The sequence below is a fragment of the Medicago sativa genome, chromosome 1 (genome assembly GCF_051527215.1).
Source record: "Medicago sativa cultivar Bolivia chromosome 1, Bolivia_mono, whole genome shotgun sequence".
In the NCBI taxonomy this organism is placed as follows: domain Eukaryota; kingdom Viridiplantae; phylum Streptophyta; class Magnoliopsida; order Fabales; family Fabaceae; genus Medicago; species Medicago sativa.
Genome location: NC_140749.1, coordinates 31,392,402 through 31,410,425, shown reverse-complemented (window position 1 = coordinate 31,410,425; position 18,024 = coordinate 31,392,402). Strand labels below are relative to the sequence as shown.

The 18,024-nt window shown below is 32.7% G+C and overlaps 1 protein-coding gene and 2 non-coding genes across 4 annotated transcripts; 2 read left to right on the top strand and 1 right to left on the bottom strand.

Moving 5' to 3' along the window:
- Positions 1-1,115: 1,115 nt before the first annotated feature.
- LOC146954273 (putative triglyceride lipase) lies at positions 1,116-16,107 on the top strand. 2 transcript variants are annotated; one of them, XM_085715667.1, is made up of 18 exons: positions 1,116-1,547; positions 2,859-2,917; positions 3,260-3,341; positions 3,522-3,589; positions 4,009-4,078; positions 5,071-5,152; positions 5,365-5,429; positions 5,858-6,868; positions 7,014-7,076; positions 7,161-7,207; positions 8,658-8,703; positions 8,795-8,874; positions 9,574-9,687; positions 11,282-11,363; positions 12,643-12,768; positions 13,906-13,986; positions 14,464-14,589; positions 15,344-16,107. In XM_085715667.1, the coding sequence occupies exons 1-18, from the start codon at positions 1,251-1,253 to the stop codon at positions 15,407-15,409; spliced, it is 2,565 nt and encodes an 854-aa protein (XP_085571793.1). In that variant the 5' UTR covers positions 1,116-1,250; the 3' UTR covers positions 15,410-16,107. The 2 variants fall into 2 exon arrangements, with proteins under 2 accessions (XP_085571793.1, XP_085571798.1); XM_085715672.1 differs by having other exon boundaries at positions 15,035-15,820.
- On the top strand, positions 12,995-13,066 carry TRNAC-GCA (transfer RNA cysteine (anticodon GCA)). Its single transcript has one exon. It is a non-coding gene; the product is annotated as a tRNA-Cys (tRNA).
- TRNAC-GCA (transfer RNA cysteine (anticodon GCA)) lies at positions 13,509-13,580 on the bottom strand. The gene has a single exon. It is a non-coding gene; the product is annotated as a tRNA-Cys (tRNA).
- Positions 16,108-18,024: the final 1,917 nt, after the last annotated feature.

The following is an 18,024-nucleotide window of genomic DNA, read 5'->3' as shown; positions in this document are numbered from 1 at the left end:
AAAAGAGATCCTAATAAGCTGTTTTACATAAATAAGCTGTTTTGAATAAGTTATTTTGAAAAAAGAGATCGTAATAAGTTGTTTTGTGTAAATAAGTTGTTTTGAATAAGTTATTTTGAAAAAAGAGATCTTAATAAGATGTTTTGTGTAAATAAGCGGTTTTGAGTAAGTTATATTGAAAAAGAGATCGTAATAAGCTGTTTTGCATAAATAAGCTGTTTTGAATAAGTTCTTTTGAAAAAAGAGATCCTAATAAGCAGTTTTGCGTAAATAAGCTGTTTTGAATAAGTTATTTTGTAAAAAGTGATCCTAATAAGTTGTTTTTACGTAAATAAGCTGATTTGAATAAGTTTTTTTTTGAAAAAAGAGATCGTAATAAGCTGTTTTGTGTAAATAAGCTGTTTTGAATAAGTTGTTTTGAAAAAAGAGATCCTGATAAGTTGTTTTGCATAAATAAGTTGTTTTAAATAAGTTGTTTTGAAAAAAGAGATCCTAATAAGTTGTTTTGCATAAATAAGCTGTTTCTAATAAGTTATTTTGAAAAATGAGATCCTAATAAGTTGTTTTGCATAAATAAGTTGTTTTGAATAATTTGATTTTAAAATAAGTTGTTTTGCATAAAAGAATTTATTTTAAAATAAGTTGTTTTGAATAAATTGTTTTTTAAAATAAATTGTTTTTAAATAGATATGCTTAATGGTTCGGTTTGGTTCGGTTCGGATAATTGTGGTTACTAACGGTTCAGTTCGGTTAGTGAATTGTTATCAAAATAATGGTTCGGTTCGAGAATTTGTTAAATAGCTCAGTTAATTTTAATGTGGTTCGGTTCGGTTAACCGGTTCAAAATGGATTTTGGTTATTTTTGCCCACCCCTACAAGTACATGATCTATCCAATGAATCTAATAAATATAGATTTTTATTTATTTATTTATAATAATAATTAAAGATCAATTAAAATAAGTATGATATGCATCAGAAAATGAAAAAATGACCGAGTTTGAATACACTAACTAGCAGCACAATGTCACCGTCCATTGACATAAACCCGAACAAATTCCAGAACCAACCACCATTTCCTGTACATAAACCTTCCACACCCGTACACGTAAAACCCACTTCCACTTCTCACATCAAATCATTTCACCCATTCTTTTCCTCCAAATTACACTAATTGCCACCACTTTCTTCTTCTTCATCCCTCCCTTTTTCTACTTCTACTTTCTTCCACTCACACACGTGTGACACACACATGATGAACTCTCTTCAATTCCGTTACTCTCCAAACTCCACGCGCCCTCAATTTTCTCGCACTTTCCCGCCTCAATATAATTTTCCACCAAAATTTCGGTTTCTATCTTTACCAAGATTCAACGGAAGAATCAGAAGAAGAAGAAGAAAGCAAGGTTTCTCAATCTGTTGTTCGTCGAAAACCGATTCTCAGATTGAAAAGAGTTCTAATGAGAAAAACGATGAACGGCCTCCGTTTGATATCAACCTTGCTGTTATTCTTGCTGGTTTCGCTTTTGAAGCTTACACTACTCCTCCTGTATGTTCTTCTTTTCTGGTGCTTCTTTGTTTGCTAATTATAGATTAGTGAAATGAAGTTGTTAATAATGAATTATTGAAGTCAATAGTTTTAGTTCTTAATGAGATGACGATTATGATTGGCTGATAATGTAAAAGATTCTTAAAATATTTTGAGTTTAATAGGAATGCACATGCGGACCTGAGTGTGCTCCTCCTTGAGGTTTAGGTTCGATTCTCTCTAGTGTCAATTTAAGTAGGTTAATTTAGCTTCTTTAACAAAAAAAAAAAAAATAGGAATGCATTGACAGTGTAAAATACTACTCCGGTCTCAACTCAAATATAGCTTAAAAAAAGTCAAATAAAGTTGTTGTATTTGGTTAAAATTTTGAACCAGATATATCTACTTTCTTTGATTTTATTTGAGTAGTTTTACACTATCATTCAATAAGAAACTATTTTTGAGATTTGATGGAATACAAGATGTTTATAGGTTGTCGATGTAAAACTATTTTACACTATCCATGCCTCCTTGATTTTCTCATTAATTTTTTAAAAAGTTTGTTTTGGTTTTGCCACATTGTATTGTGGGGAAAAGAGTGTCTTATATTGTGTTCAATGTTGAGTTAAGTAATGATTAGAGATCAAATTCGATTACCAATGGAGTTCGTAAGAGGGTATTAACCACTTGCGTCCAAATTAAGAAATGTTTGCAGTTCAAGTGCTTAGGTAATTTCATTTTTTTTTGTTTTTCTATTTTCGGAGGAAAAGAATAACATACCCTAATTACTCGTGTATTTTTTTTTTTCCTTTTGAAGAAACTAAACTAGCCCACCCAAATCGGCATCGGGAAGAATCAAAGCTGAGACCTTGAGAGAAGCACACTCCAAGGTCCCAAGCCAACACCATCAGGCCAACCCAAGTGGGTTTTGTATTTTAAAAAATTATTAATTTATTTTTGAGAGGTTGACAAGGGAATTTAAAACCAAAATCAGTATGTTGCTTGCTAACTTTTCAGTTTTAACATGTTTATGTATGTTGAAATGTTGAAAATGGTAATGTGATGTGTTTTTGGAGGAAAAGAAGCTAACCTGAACTTGTTAGTAAATTACAAATTATGATTTAGTTTGAGAGATGAAATAAGAAAAAAATGAAATTATCTTAATGTGACACTGGAACTAATAATTTTTTTCTTTGTGATGTATATGTACTCTTTTTAACCAAAAAATGAAATTATTTTAATGTGACACTGAGGCTGATAATTTTTTTTCTGTGATGTATATGTACTCTTTTTAATCCTTTTATTTTAACTTCCCATTATAACGTGTTTCAGGAAAACTTGGGTAGGCGTGAGGTCGATACTGCTGGTACCAAGACAATCTATCTTTCTGAGTAAGTGTCAGTTTCCCTTCATTGTTGCCTTAGAGCTGTTATCTTTGTCATTGTATTTAAATTTAAATTATTTGAATGCAATTTTGATAGAACCCAATGACGGCAATTGATCTATGTAGTTTGACTTCATTTAGATGGATAAAAAATCTTAATATATTTAGTGTATGTTTGTATTACAGATGAGTTCGGCAAAATCACAGTGACATCCTGATTTTGTTGAATCTTGAAAGTGTAGCTTCTTCCAAATCACGGTGGCTCACCGTGATTTTGCCATTCTCACCGCAAATCTAACCACACACACATAATGTGCATGCATGACAAGATTTTTTTGAATATATGCAGGGAATTTTTTCGTGAAATTTATGATGGGCAACTCTTCATAAAGTTGAAAAAAGGATCCAGCTTCCCCGCCATGGATCCATGGGTTGGTTGTCTTTGCATAAATTTATTTACTGTACTGGATAATTCTGTAATGTAGTTAGATGAAGTGCACTTCGTGTTACTTTAGCCATACAACTGAGTTATTTTCCCTTTCCATTTTTAGCTAATCAACACAACTACTTGGCTTTCCTTTTATTTCTGTTGTTTTTTACATTCATTGTAGGGAACAAGTGATCCGTATGTGGTCCTACAGATGGGTTCTCAGACTGCTAAAAGCAATATCAAATGGGGGTGAGCTTTTATATTTTAATTTTTTTTTTCCATTTTACTTATTCCAAGCCTACCAGGTAATGGTTAAAATGAATTTTAATAGTTCTAAATAGTTTACAGTCATCGTCACTGCAGCGTTTTTACAGTTTGACTGTTATGGTTTTCTTTATAAAACCTCAAACTATCCTTGCATTTGCAAGCACTTTCTAGTCTGACGTATTCTGAATTTTCATTTTATTTTAAATGTGTATTAGATAAGTTGAAATAAGAATGATTTCATTCGGACTACTGTTTTGAATTTTGTAAAAGCCTGTGAAACAAATATCTTCAGTTTCTGCAGTAAATTAATTGCAGCAGCAGTATAAAGTGTTTAAATTATTAATTTACTATTGTAACTGTAAGTACACTTGGCTCATTTATGTAAAATCATTTGATGGCAGGACAAAAGAGCCAACATGGAATGAGGAGTTCACTTTTAATTTTAAGCGGTCGGGGATGAAACCTCTACAGGTTAAGAAGCATGATCTCTCTCTCTCTCTCTCTCTCTCTCTCTCTCACTCTCACTCACTCTCATATGTGCACCCATACAAACATTGGCATGTCCACACTTATGAGAATCATTTCGGTACATCAAAAATTATAGATGCATGAGAAGTGGGAACCTTTTAAATACGCATGGAAGTGATATTGGAATTTGCATGCTGTGATACATGGAAAAATGTATTTTGAGCTGGTCAAGGTTTGTTTGAAAATAGTGATCATTCCTAATTGATTGGTTATTAAGACGTTGATTGGACTGGATTCACTCTTATAGACAATCTACCTCAAGGTATTGTTTACTTGTAGGGTTTTATGTCATTTTGTCACTAGATTTAGTGCTCTGGATGAGTATTGTGCTACGGAACTAGTCACATGGGAGCTTATCTAGATAAAGCTACTAATTCATGAGTCGATATTTACTGAGGACTGAGGTATCTCAAATGAAGTTGTTTTGCAATGATTTGGCTACTCTTCATATTTCCTCTAAACCGGTTTTTTTGAGAGAACCTGACATATTGAAGTGGATTGTTATCTCATTAGAGAAATAGTTATATCTAGTTGTATTGTCACTAGTTACATTAGTTTTAGTGACCATCTAGCCGATATTCCCAATACATCTCTCAGGGCCCTCAGACTGAGTTCATTTGTAACAAGCTTGGTATAATCTATGTTCTCCACCCTGTGGCGGAGTGTTAGAGTTCTAGATATTGGGCACTTTTGTGTATACGATGTATATCTTAGTATAAATAACCTTGTAATCATTCATTTTGTATAAAGAATAACATATGAATGATTTCACAAGCAATAATTGAAGTGAGCGCTTTTCCTTATGGAACACCTGTACCGAGGTATATCATCTGGATTCAGAAAATATGTGCAAAAAATGAAATAAAAAATCTGACGGTAAAATTAGAGAGAAAATATTAAATGTTAAATTTCTAACAATTGGCAGTATATATTAGGTTGCAGCTTGGGATGCAAACCTTGTAACCCCACACAAACGCATGGGGAATGCAGTCGTGGATTTGGAATGGCTTTGTGATGGTGAGGACTGGAAAATCTTGCAAAGATTGAAAATTCTCGTGTTGTTTAAAATTTCATCAAGTTGAATTATGCTCTAGAGAGCATAATTAATATATCCAAAGAAGTGTTATAGAATCTACCTGTGATTTTATTCAGTAAGAGAACATAAAGTTAAGATGTCATATTAAACTTTTGACCACAATTCTTTTGACCATATAATGTTTTTGTTGTAGGAGATACGCATGAAATACTGGTGGAGTTGGAAGGAATGGGTAGTGGTGGAGAGGTTTGGCTGGAGGTATGTTTCTTTCAATGGAAAAGAATAAAAACAAATCAACAGTGCAAGCTCTTAATATGGGGAAAAAATTGTTGGCATATGTATTTTGATTAAAAGCATGATGTACTATGCCATTTGTTCTTCATGTACATTTAGTGGACAAAACTATGTCTCTCTATTCACATAGAACTTCACGCTTATCCCTTGCATTAAACTGTTTTCTCTAAAAAGGTCTTGATAATTATTAATTAATAAATTCTCCAAGGGCTACTGTAAAATGATTGTTTGTTATTTAGTTGACTTTTCTTGAGATTAGCTATTCACTTTATCATTGACAGTGGCGACTAATTATGCTTAATTTGGTGTCGATTTGCTTATGTGAGTAATACGAGGTTTCCTTTAAATGAGTCGTAAGTAGTTGACTTCTGTAAAATAATTTTGAATTTTAGGTCAAATATAAGACCTTTGAAGAAATTGATGATGAAAAAAAGTGGTGGAGGATACCTTTTGTTTCAGACTTTTTAAAGAATACTGGTTTTGATTCTGCACTCAGAAAGGTTACTGGTTCTGATACAGTCCAAGTCAGCCAATTTGTAGAATATGCATTCGGGCAGTTAAAGTCTTTTAACAATGAGAAGGTCCGGATGTCTGATACTGATAATGATAAATATGATATTGAAAGCTCTGGGAAATCAAATAATGATACTGGTAGTTCAGAAGCCTCTAATGAAGCTTCTAGTGAACAAAGAAACATGGAAGAGTTTCGTTCATGTGACAGTGAAACTGAAAATGGACACGCTTTGGAAGCATCACCACAAGCTAGTGAGGAAGAGTTGTCAAATCAACGTTTTTGGAAGAATTTTTCTAAAGTTATCAATGCTAACGTTGTTCAAAAGTTGGGTCTCTCTGTTCCTGAGAAATTAAAGTGGGATGGACTGGAGTTCCTAAACAAAATTGGTTCGCAATCACAAAATGTTGCAGAAGATATTTATATTGAATCTGGTCTTGCAATGCCTGAAAGCACAGAAATATCGGATAATAAAACAAGTGGTCAACCTTCCATTGCTGCAATTCAGTCTTCACTTCCAGAGGTAAAAAAGGCAACAGAGACTTTGATGAAGCAAACTGAATCAATTTTAGGAGGTTTAATGCTTTTGACCGCAACAGTTTCCAAAATGAAAGATGAAAGGCGTTCTTCTGAAGAGAGGAAAACCAAAGAAGATTCTACCGAAGGAGTAGGCAGTGACATTCAATATTCTGCTAGTGAAAAGTCTCCTACCCCAGAAAATGGATCATTGTTGGACGATAAAAAAACTGAAGAGATGAAAGCACTTTTTTCAACTGCTGAAAGTGCCATGGAGGCTTGGACAATGCTGGCCACTTCACTAGGTCATCCAAGTTTCATCAAGTCTGAGTTCGAAAAGATATGTTTCGTAGATAATGCATCCACTGACACACAGGTGTTTTGTTACCTCCCTATCAATGAGTTCACTTACCTCTTATGAATTTGACAATTGTTGATGTATCATACCAAATTCTGTGTTTTACTGCCAACATATTTTTCCATGCACTGCTTTCTATTTTCTTAACCATTAGAACTTTCAGGTTGCAATTTGGCGTGATTCTGCACGAAGAAGATTAGTGATTGCATTTCGGGGAACAGAACAGGTAGTTGATATTCTTGTTCTTTTAGTCATAGTACTGTTCTGCCATCTGGTTTGTCTTAAAGATACATATGCTTTTATTTTTCAGACGCAATGGAAGGACTTAGTAACGGATCTAATGCTTGTTCCAGCCGGGTAACATTCATTTCTAACCTAGTTATGACTTGTTTAGTAGTTTATTTTTTATATTTATTGTTGTAGCATCTTTCCTCTGCGATATATTTTTAAATCTTGTGAGATACCGGACTTGTATGATATTTGACTGGTGTATTCAGATTATACTGCTTGATTTTTGTATGATGTCATGCTACTCAACAAAATGGTGTTGCTAAAAGAAAGAATTGACACTTGTAGAAACAGCTCTGATACCATGTAATTTCTGTGAAATTAGTGACATGTAAAATATGCCTTGTGTAAGTAGTTGCTAATGAGATTGGAATTAGCAACTACTCACACAAGGCATATTTTTCATTTAATTAATTACACAGAAATTACAACTGTAAAACAAAATAACCGGTAAAAAAGTCAGAAGGGAATTTATTTTAAAAAGGAATGAGGAAAAACGTAAAATGCGGACAACAACAAGGCATTTTACTTTGTTCGTCTATTAAAAAAAACTTATCATCATTGTGAATAGGAGTTGTGTTTATAAATGTTACTCCATCCGTCCCTTGTTACAAGAATCTCTATCAAATTGTAGGGATATTCAGAAAAGTAGTTGTGTCAATAAATTTGTAGAGAATGTGTACTTTTCCATATTCCCCTACAATTAATGATACGATAAGAGAGAAAAGGCAATTTTACGTTTCCCAATTGTAAATTAAATAAAAGTATTTTTGTAAAGAAATTATTACTCCCTCCGGTCACTATTATAAGCATAAGTAGACTTTTTAGATTCATTCAATAAATGATGTATGTAATCTATATATAGACCACATACATCATTTATTGAATGAATCTAAAAAGTCTACTTTTGCTTATAATAGTGACTGGAGGGAGTATTTTTTTAAAGAAGCTAAATTAGCCCACCCAAATTGGCACCGAGGGAGAATCGAACATGAGACCTTGAGGAGGAGCACACTCCAAGGTCCCAAGCAAACACCACAAGGCCAAACCAAGTGGGAGTAGGAACACGGGACCTTGTAAACAAATTATATTAATGCATGTGGAAGTTTGTAAGGGGTCTTAGATTAAAGGGACAAAGAAATATGAAAAAAGGGTCTAATAATTAAAAAAGTGGGAGTAAATTTGAGCTAATCTCCTTAAAACTAGAAAGTATTTTGGAAATTCTTTTGGAATAAAAGGGGAACCAAGAAAAGAAATATCACCACATAAGAAAGGAAAAGACTCCCCATAGAGAATTCTAGCTATAGGAGCATCCATGTTTTTATATTCTGTTCTGATTTCTCACTTTCTCTTTCTTCCAACTTAGTATATGGTTGGTAGGCTATGCCAGCTAAGGGGCCCTTAAAAATGATCCTCTTGTGCTGCTCAAAATCATAACTAATTTAGGGATTAACTTGTAATTTTTTTTATTTCATCATAATATTTTATTCCATAACTAACTTTGCTATGATTTCCATAGGCTGAATCCTGAAAGGATAGGTGGAGATTTCAAGCAAGAGGTTCAAGTATGTTAGTTGCTGAGATCTTTAGTAGATAACCAAAAGACTACAACCACAAAAATTTCTTCGTTTATTGACGGTGCTGAGATCTTTGCAGGTTCACAGTGGCTTTCTTGGTGCATATGATTCAGTAAGGACAAGGATCATTTCTCTGATTCGACTTGCAATTGGTTGTGTGTAAGTTGTACTTCTGAAGAAATTTTATTGCACCAAACACTGCCTTCAAAACATTTATGTCTTAGAATATTGTTTTTGGTAAATGTAAAAACATTTTTCTTGCCAAGTTTATGCTTTTAGTTTTAATCATTGGTTTTTCTTTTTGTGAATCATGTAACAAATTGTTTCAGCAGTGGAAAAATGTTATTATGATTTATTCAACAGTCAAAGACTGTAGAGTGTATAGTAAAACCTTTTCCTTGAATCAATGAATAATTGGATAAATACATATAATAGAGGAAGGTCTGAACAGAATAGAATAAAATAAAACAGAATTCAAGAAATCTTAATATCCCTTGATTGTCCAACAGCCATGAACCAACTAACTCAAAAGTTTGAGTTGGTTTTAATATTTCTCTTGAAATCCCTTTCTTGCAAAAGTTCTTTGAGCATGAAATGTGGTATGTGGACAATACTCTAGCCTATTTTATCATTATGAAATAAATATTTTACATTATTTTTTCTCATGGCAGTATTGCCAATGACTATTGATCATATTGATTTGGATATAACTACCAATTGTCTTCCTTCATACTCCAATAAGCATTGCCAATGCCTATTGATCATATTCATTTGGTTTTTACATGTCACTTCATTAATTTTGCAAAGCTAAATTTTATTTCATACTTACAAACTGAAGGTATACTGTTTTTGTAACAGAGATGATCATTCTGAGTTCATCCACAAATGGCATATTTATGTTACTGGTCATAGTTTGGGTGGTGCATTGGCTACCTTGCTTGCTCTTGAACTTTCATCACATCAATTAGCTAAGTAAGTTTATTATAATCACCTAGTTGAATTTATCCTGTTTATTGTCTTTCTACTGTCTCTCGTGATAAAATTTCAATATTATTTGTTTAGTGTTATATCATCCAAGATCCTATATAAGATAATACTATATATGTTCAGTAATGCTTGGGATGATACAGGATGAAAATCAGTAGTTTTTACAGAAATACTCTTGATTTAAAATATACTATATTTACATAAATTTATTATGTTTTACTTACTTTTAGAGAAATAAAAGTCCATTACCCTAAATAATAGTCATGACCACTGTGTACTTTGAATTTTAAAAGAAGCAAACCTACACACAATGATTAACAAAGTTCAATAGAATTTTAATTTTAACACCTAGTGACAAATTTTAAGGGAGTTTTGTAAGAGCATTGAGTTTTTTTGATTGTCTAAACTTACATGATGATTCTTTTAACTAGTCATATAATTTTGTATTATCCATGCATTTGAAATGTGGGTGAGCCTTGTGGCCTAGAGGCTGCATAAATAGACTTTTCGCATGGAAGCCTCTAGGAAAATTATTTAAACAATATTATTGCTGCCTTGTATTTATATATGGTGGAAGCCTCATTCACTGTGTCACCTTTTACCTATGCATTTTAAATAATTACATGCCAAATTTTCCCTTGAGTGCTTATTTTGTTGCAAAATTACATGCTTTTACATGCATTTATTGTGTAAGACATTAGATTTACATTAACTAACTAATTTCTGTTTGTTGTACCCATTGTTTTGAATATATGTATGGCTTTTGTTCCTACCAATACCATATAAGTTTATCTCTGCCATTCTTGGCAAATTGTTTCTTTAGAAGAGAGGGATAAATACAGAAGAGTTCTATTTCTAATCACACAGTGCTGACAATGCGACAATGTTTTTACTATGAGGAGAGGTGACGGATCTGATAATAAATTTTTGGGGCCCACTGCTCAGAGTGATTTACTCAAGATTCATCATCATATATAATTCCATCTGTTTTGAAGTAAAATTACAATAAATCTAGCACTCCCCTGCATTCTTTTGAAAACGTCAAATCATCATGATGGAGTCAGCTGAAATTTCAGCTATTTCTATTTTAATATAAAAAATGAACATTCGGTCGCACCTTCTTCTGAATACATCAATGATCGGATCAGAGCACAAATATTCTCAGATATTTCTTTTTAAATATAAGTGAGCACATAGTGTACAGGAAATTCATCTTCAGTCTTATTACATGTTTCTTTCTTTATTATCTTCATTGCTTGAAATGTCCTTTTTGCAGCATGTGATGGATCTGAAAAAGTTAAAATAAACTGAATTAATTGATCAATCAAGTACTTTATTTAACTTCTCTGTTTTGGTTAAAGATTTTGAATTGAATATTTTGAAACTATACGATTTTAATCTTAATAATTGTCCTTGTTGACATACATTAATTGTTTTTGTTTTTATGTTTAATCGTTTTCAAGAAGTACAAGACTAAAAAATTAATTTAACCAACTATATATTCATTGTTCATGCCATATGATATATACATGGTAAAAACTGTATTCAATATTGATTTATTGATTGATTTTTCGAACAGGCGGGGAGCGATTTCTTTTACTATGTATAATTTTGGTTCTCCTAGGGTTGGTAACAAAAGATTTGCAGAGGTTTACAATGAGGTCAGAAAATGTTATATAAGTATTTTGTTAACGTTGTTTTTGTCGCCTTGTTATATGCTAGTATATTGAATAAAATGTCCTTAATGTCTTTCATTGGACTAGAGTAGTATAGTTGTCATGGAATTTGGAAATTATGAAACTTCCAAATGAGTGCATAATAGTCTTCTTATGCACAAGATACCTTTGGCTTTGATAATTGAGCCGCTGGATGTTACAAATGTCTTATGATTCATTATGGCACTTGAGTAATAGTAGACGAGTTATATGTGGATGATCATCCTCTACTCGACTTAATAGCAAATTGTAAAGATCCAGTAAGATGAAGGCATCAGATCTTAATAAGAGATGGAATTTTGTATCAGTAAATAAGAGATGTGATTTGTATCAAGAATAATAGATGTAGTACTTCTTAAACCATACTCTGATCTTGTGTGTGTAGGTGTGTATAAAAGTATAAATCCTAGTTATCAACAGCAATATATAGCCTAAATAGGAGATACTAACACTAAATATCAGACTCTTTTGAACAACTATGACAGAAAGAAGACTGGGATCCATAAGTTGTCTCAATTTTTTTATCCCCCTTTTTCCATAATATAAAGCACTTCCACATTATGGTGTAGTTCTTATAAGCAATCTTCTTTAATTGTGGCCACACCCACGATCTGTTATTGGGCACTTCGTCTACTTTCGTTGCAGCAGTGCAACACCTTTAGTTTTCTGAGTTTAGGAGAGTAAATTTAGTCCCACATTTCCTAGATATCTAGCCTTTATAGTGTTTATAACATTTAGACAGTTCTTACCTTACAAGACTATGGCCAACTTCTAAAGACTATGAGTAATTGATCATCTTTGAAAATCCCCTATGGGAACATAAACTCACACTCTCTGAGGTTGATTCATGAGCATGTTCAAACTAGAAGTTATGAGGTAAAATACTTAAAATAAATGCAAATCATGCTAAAACATTCATTTATTTGGGATTTTAGCTAAAGGCAATTGATGTCTTCTTAGTACGGCGGACAACAGACATTTCGGAGAATGTTCAATTAGACCCGGAAAAACAAGATTCTTTATATCGTTATGAAATATTATAAACATCACTACCAAAGCTCAAAATGAATAATGGTGCATGTTGCGAAAAGTCATAGCAAACTCTTAGAATATTTTATTTAGAGCCTTTTTGTCTTCCAAGCTATATGTTAGGTAAAAGTAGAGTTGTTTGTTTCTCTGTTTATGTTTGTGAAACAGTTTAACAGTTTTGATCCTATATTTGCAGAAAGTGAAAGATAGCTGGCGAATTGTGAATCACAGGGATATCATACCTACAATACCCCGGTTAATGGGTTATTGTCATGTCAATCAACCTTTATTTCTTGCTGCGGGAGTTTCAACAAATTCCTTAGTAAGTTTTAATATATTACTCGGCAATGCTTCAAACATACCTAAAATATAAAAGTATACTCTGCGGTGTGTCATATGCTTTTTGCCAGATCCTTGTTTGATAATTTTAATGAGGCCAATTAATTTGACAACCTGGTATGTAGGCAAAATGATTGAAAAAGATCTTCATATTTTGGCAAAAAGGTTTACCTTAAGTTGATTGGGTAAGAATTTAGAATACCAACATTGGGTCCATAGCTCAGTGGTAGAGCATTTGACTGCAGATCAAGAGGTCACCGGTTCGAACCCGGTTGGGCCCTTTTTTAAATTAAATTTTTGGAAGTTGTCAAATGAATTTTTTAAATTAAATTTTTGGAAGTTGTCAAATTAGTCATTAAATGGAAATACCTTTGTAAGTGCTCTTTGAGCCCGAAGGTCTTCCTGCCTTGGACTAGGACGCCATCCCCTCACCCTAAATTTCTTGTATAGAAAAAAAAATCAGTCATTAAGGTGCGTTTGATATGCTAAAAAATGAAGGACACGACATGACAACTCCAGTTGTACAGTCTTTGATTTGTAAAATTGTTTCTGGGACAGGATAAAGACATGATAAACTGAAGGCAGGGGACACGACAAAAACATAAATTTTTGTCTCTCACTAAGCTAGTTTAGCAAATCAAACGCACCCTAAAGTGGTTTTCTTTTCCTTTGTTTTCAAAAACCAAGTGTTTATTTTTTTGATAAAAAAACTGACTTTTAAAAAGGGCCCAACCGGGTTCGAACCGGTGACCTCTTGATCTGCAGTCAAATGCTCTACCACTGAGCTATGGACCCACTGCTAACGTTCTTATCCTATCAACCTACTTTGAATGTTTTTGCCGAAATTTCCTTCTTTGATTTATTTACAACCTAACCTTTCCTCGTAAAATAATTTGAATTTTTTCATGATTAATTTCGTGCCTTCTATGTTGGAATTCTTTATGTTTTCTTTTCATCATGCTATTTTAGGTAGCACTGTGCATAAAAAGTTGTATAATTAGTTTACACTATATGACAGTTGTGTTTGTTATAAACGAGACTAATTTCATCAGTCTTAGTTAGATTGGACATTTTCTGGTTCTTCACTCTTAATGATATATCAAATGCATGTTATCCACAGGAAAATAAAGATATTTTGGGAGATGGTTACGAAGGTGATGTTCTTGGGGAATCCACACCAGATGTCATAGTCAACGAATTTGTATGTTGTTTCTCTATTTTTCTTTACATTTTCCTGTTCATATGCTCTCGCGCGCACACACACACACAAATCTATATGCATGCATTATAAATTTATAATTTTACGTGCATATAACATGTTATAGCAGTATATTACTATTAGATATTGACAAAAAAAAATGTGGAAAAATATTTTTAGTTAAACAGGTTTGAAAAGATTTTTATAACTAAGTTTTTGAAAGTAAAAAGTAAAGATCCCTGAAAAAGTAGTTTTAATGATTTTGCCTCAATGATTTTAGTGTATCATTTGGCACCCGCACCTCGGAACTATAACTCCTGGTTCTGCTGCTATAATCACATTTGGGGTCAAACATGATAGACATTCACTATATATGCCTGATTTCTATTTTTAATGCTTATATTGACAAATTCTTCTTTTTAAGATTTTTTTAGTTATACTTCTTATATGTTTCACCATTCACAACTTTGATCTATCCAGATGAAGGGTGAAATGGAACTTATCGAGAAGTTGTTACAGACTGAAATCAATATATTCCGCTCAATCAGAGATGGAAGTGCTTACATGCAGCATATGGAGGATTTCTATTACATCACATTACTAGAGGTATATGGTACACTCACTCAAGAGAAAAACCTCAGGATTACTTGTGTGATTCTTACATTCTGTTATTATCATTCTTATTTGGCTTTACTGGTAGCTTAGTTTACTTGGGAAGAACTCTTTGTCTATAGGGAAGAGAGACATGAACGAAAGAAAATTGTTCAATTTTTTCATAAAGAGGTGTTGATAATAGGAATCTTTTAAGAAAAATGAAATATAAGAAGCAAAAAGGGTGTAATTTATTGGGTTAGTTTCGAAATTAAAAAATCTAATTTCTCGAGAACTCACAATTTTTGTTTGAAAAATATTAGAATATAAGGATGTATTTATAATTTCTTTGATATTATATTAGAGAATCTTAATTTACTTTTTATAATGCTAGAATTAGTTTTACATTTGTTTTCTAAATTTCCTATTTGTTTATGATATAGTCTATCTCTATAAGCAGGGGTTAGTGTTCAGTCTTTTCTATCAAACTAATGTCAAGCCGGTTTACTGAGATGAAGTTAAGTTGAATCCAAATTCTAAGATGGTATCATGGTCTATCCAAGATTGATATTGGCGGGTTATAATTAAAGACCAAATTGATATCGACGGTTTAGAGGATCAAATTAATGTCACTTGTATCTGAAGGGTGCTTTAGCAAGCCTTTACTCCTATTTTAGTGATATGATTATACAATTACCAATTCCCCCTTATAATTACTTCAGTTTTTGTTATTAATTTATGACACTGCTTAATGATTAAATTATTTCAGAATGTGAGATCAAATTACCAAGTTGCCTCAAGGTCAGAACAAGATGTAAATAACAGCTTATACTGAGCCAACAAGGTCTCGTGGCTGCAAGGCCAGACAGATGAGGTCCGTGTACAAATAGAAGTACGTTACATACAAACTGGAAGATACGGAAAAGATGCACATAATCTTTACTGGTATGGTAGGATATACACGTTGTGTTTGAGAAGAATATTTGTTCTCATTTTTTGTATGATCAAAACAGGATTGAGTCTAGCAAATTGGGTTAGTCTCAAAATATTACGAACCAAATTCGAATCTCTGCTGAGACTGAGAGGTGTCCATATGTATTGTCCGACTGTGCCTCAAAAATGATTGTTTCTGTTGAAGGGAACCTGACAAAAACATAAGCGTTAACGGAACCTTTTCATTGGATGGCAATTACTAAACTATTGATCTATAATACAAAAAGAGAAGTGCTATCAAAACATTTTTTTATATCTGAGCATCACCTCAGTGTATTTCTGGTTTCCATTCTAGGACCAGTGCAATATGTTCCAAGGGAGCAGCTGCCTTTGTTGATTTTCTAATTTCATTTTTTGTTTCAAATAATCTGTTCAGAGTAGTTTTTCCGTAACTTGTAAGGGAAATGACTACTCGGCACGGTTTAATAAATTGTCTTTTGAAACTCAACTTTCTGTTGAATTAAAGAACTTTACATGTATTGGCAGCAAGGAAAATGACAACGTTGTAATATTTTCGGTATAAATAACTTTGCAAATGGAAAGGATGGGCACAGTGGCTGATCTAGACAGCAAGTGGAAAATATTTAACAAAGTTACAGTTCTAACATTACAGCATTTTTCAACACCATTGTTTATTTGCAGTGTTGTCGTATAGTTTTATAACATGGCGCTATTAGTTTGGATGATACGTATTTTTTTTTTAAGGAAGGATGGATGATACGTATGTTAATTGTCATACTGCACCTCATTCTGCAGGTTTATATATAATTTGTGTTTCCAGATAGGACCAGTAAAAATAGTTTCATTATGAACCAATTTTTTCTACCTGTTTGATTAGATTTTCTACAAGATCTTATTATGGTCCATTCATACCAAATCTAACCCCAACTCTATCTCGCTCATTGTACGTCTCTCTTCTCTCTCATCCAACAATTGCAATCTTACACATTTTTTCTCTCTCAACCAAGTGGTTCATTGTTTTTGTTTTTTTTTTTTTTTGAACAAGAAAAGTGGTTCATTGTTAACAAAGCGCAATCCAAAAGTAAAACATTTGAGACAAAAATGGTACAATTTCTTGTTATCAATAATTTTGGTATCTTGGGTCATCCCTCTTATGGATCTTAATGATTTGCTGGAAAAAAAAAAAAATCAATTTTAATTAACATTATTTTCTTGAATAAGCTGTTGAAAGCTAGATAGCAAATCAGCAAGTCCAATGTTATGGATAAAAAAAAATTAATAATCAAATAGTCAAATGTTTTTTATCAAACAAAAGATGTTTTTGTGAACTAGTAAAAATCAGAGGTATAAAAAAAAACTAAAAACTAACAGGGGAAGATGGAAAATTAATGCATAACTTTACATGCAATTGAAGCAAGATTCTTCCATTATGTACATAACCCATTACAAATTTATTTTTTTCGATGAAGCAGACTTTTCATTTTGCTCGATGGGTTTGTTTTTATTAGATATATTAAAATTGGTGTGAAGTAGAAAATTGTTGAAAGTATAAGAAAGCTAGTTAGCTTTTCTAATGCTTTATGACGATGCATTTAGAAATTTGTCAGACTGGAGATGGGCAAAGGGAGTCTGAAATTGTGCATAGGAAGTAAGATACAAGTCATAACTGATGTGTATTATTTGCTTGGATTGAGAAACAATCTATTAAGTATTGGTCAGCTTCAGCAAAAAAAATCTGATTGTTGTTTTCACAAAGATACTTGTAATATTTTTCATCCTGGAATAGGATTAGTGATCAACACTCAAAGGGATCAACAATGAATCAAAAGGATAGAAAATTTATGATCCTACACAAAATAAAGTGATAATTAGCAGAGATGTAGTCTTTGAGGAATCAAAGGGATGGACTTGGAATGAGTAACAAAAACTACCACTCTTGCAAGGTCACATAAGTGTTGAGAAGAACAACAATGATGAAGAAGCAAATGTTGAGGTTCACCCTGATGGAGGTAATAATAGTAATGGAGAAACAGGAGATTCAGATTCTAGCAATGAGGAATCTGATAACTTGTCTCATAGGAAGAAGGCCTCATGTGTGGAGTGAAGACTATGTTATTGGCAGAGAAGCAGAAGAAAATTGCAAAACCTAGCCTTTTTCAGTAATAGTGAGGGTCCAATTACCTATGAAGAAGCATCTAAATTCAGAATCTGGAAGAAAGCTATCGATCAGGAAATTGTAGCTATAAAGAACAATGGTACATGGGAGTTAACTGAGCTACCAAAGCAAAAAGATAGGTGTGAAAAGGATCTATAAAACAAAGTATAACGAAGTAGGGAAGGTTGAAAAGCACAAAGCTAGACTTTGTAGCTAAAGGATACTCTCGACATCATGGAATTTACTATAATGAGGTGTTCGCTCCGGTAACAGGATGGGATACCATTAGGACTATACTTGTTATTGTAGCTAGTAATGACCGAAAAGTTGATCAGCTAGAT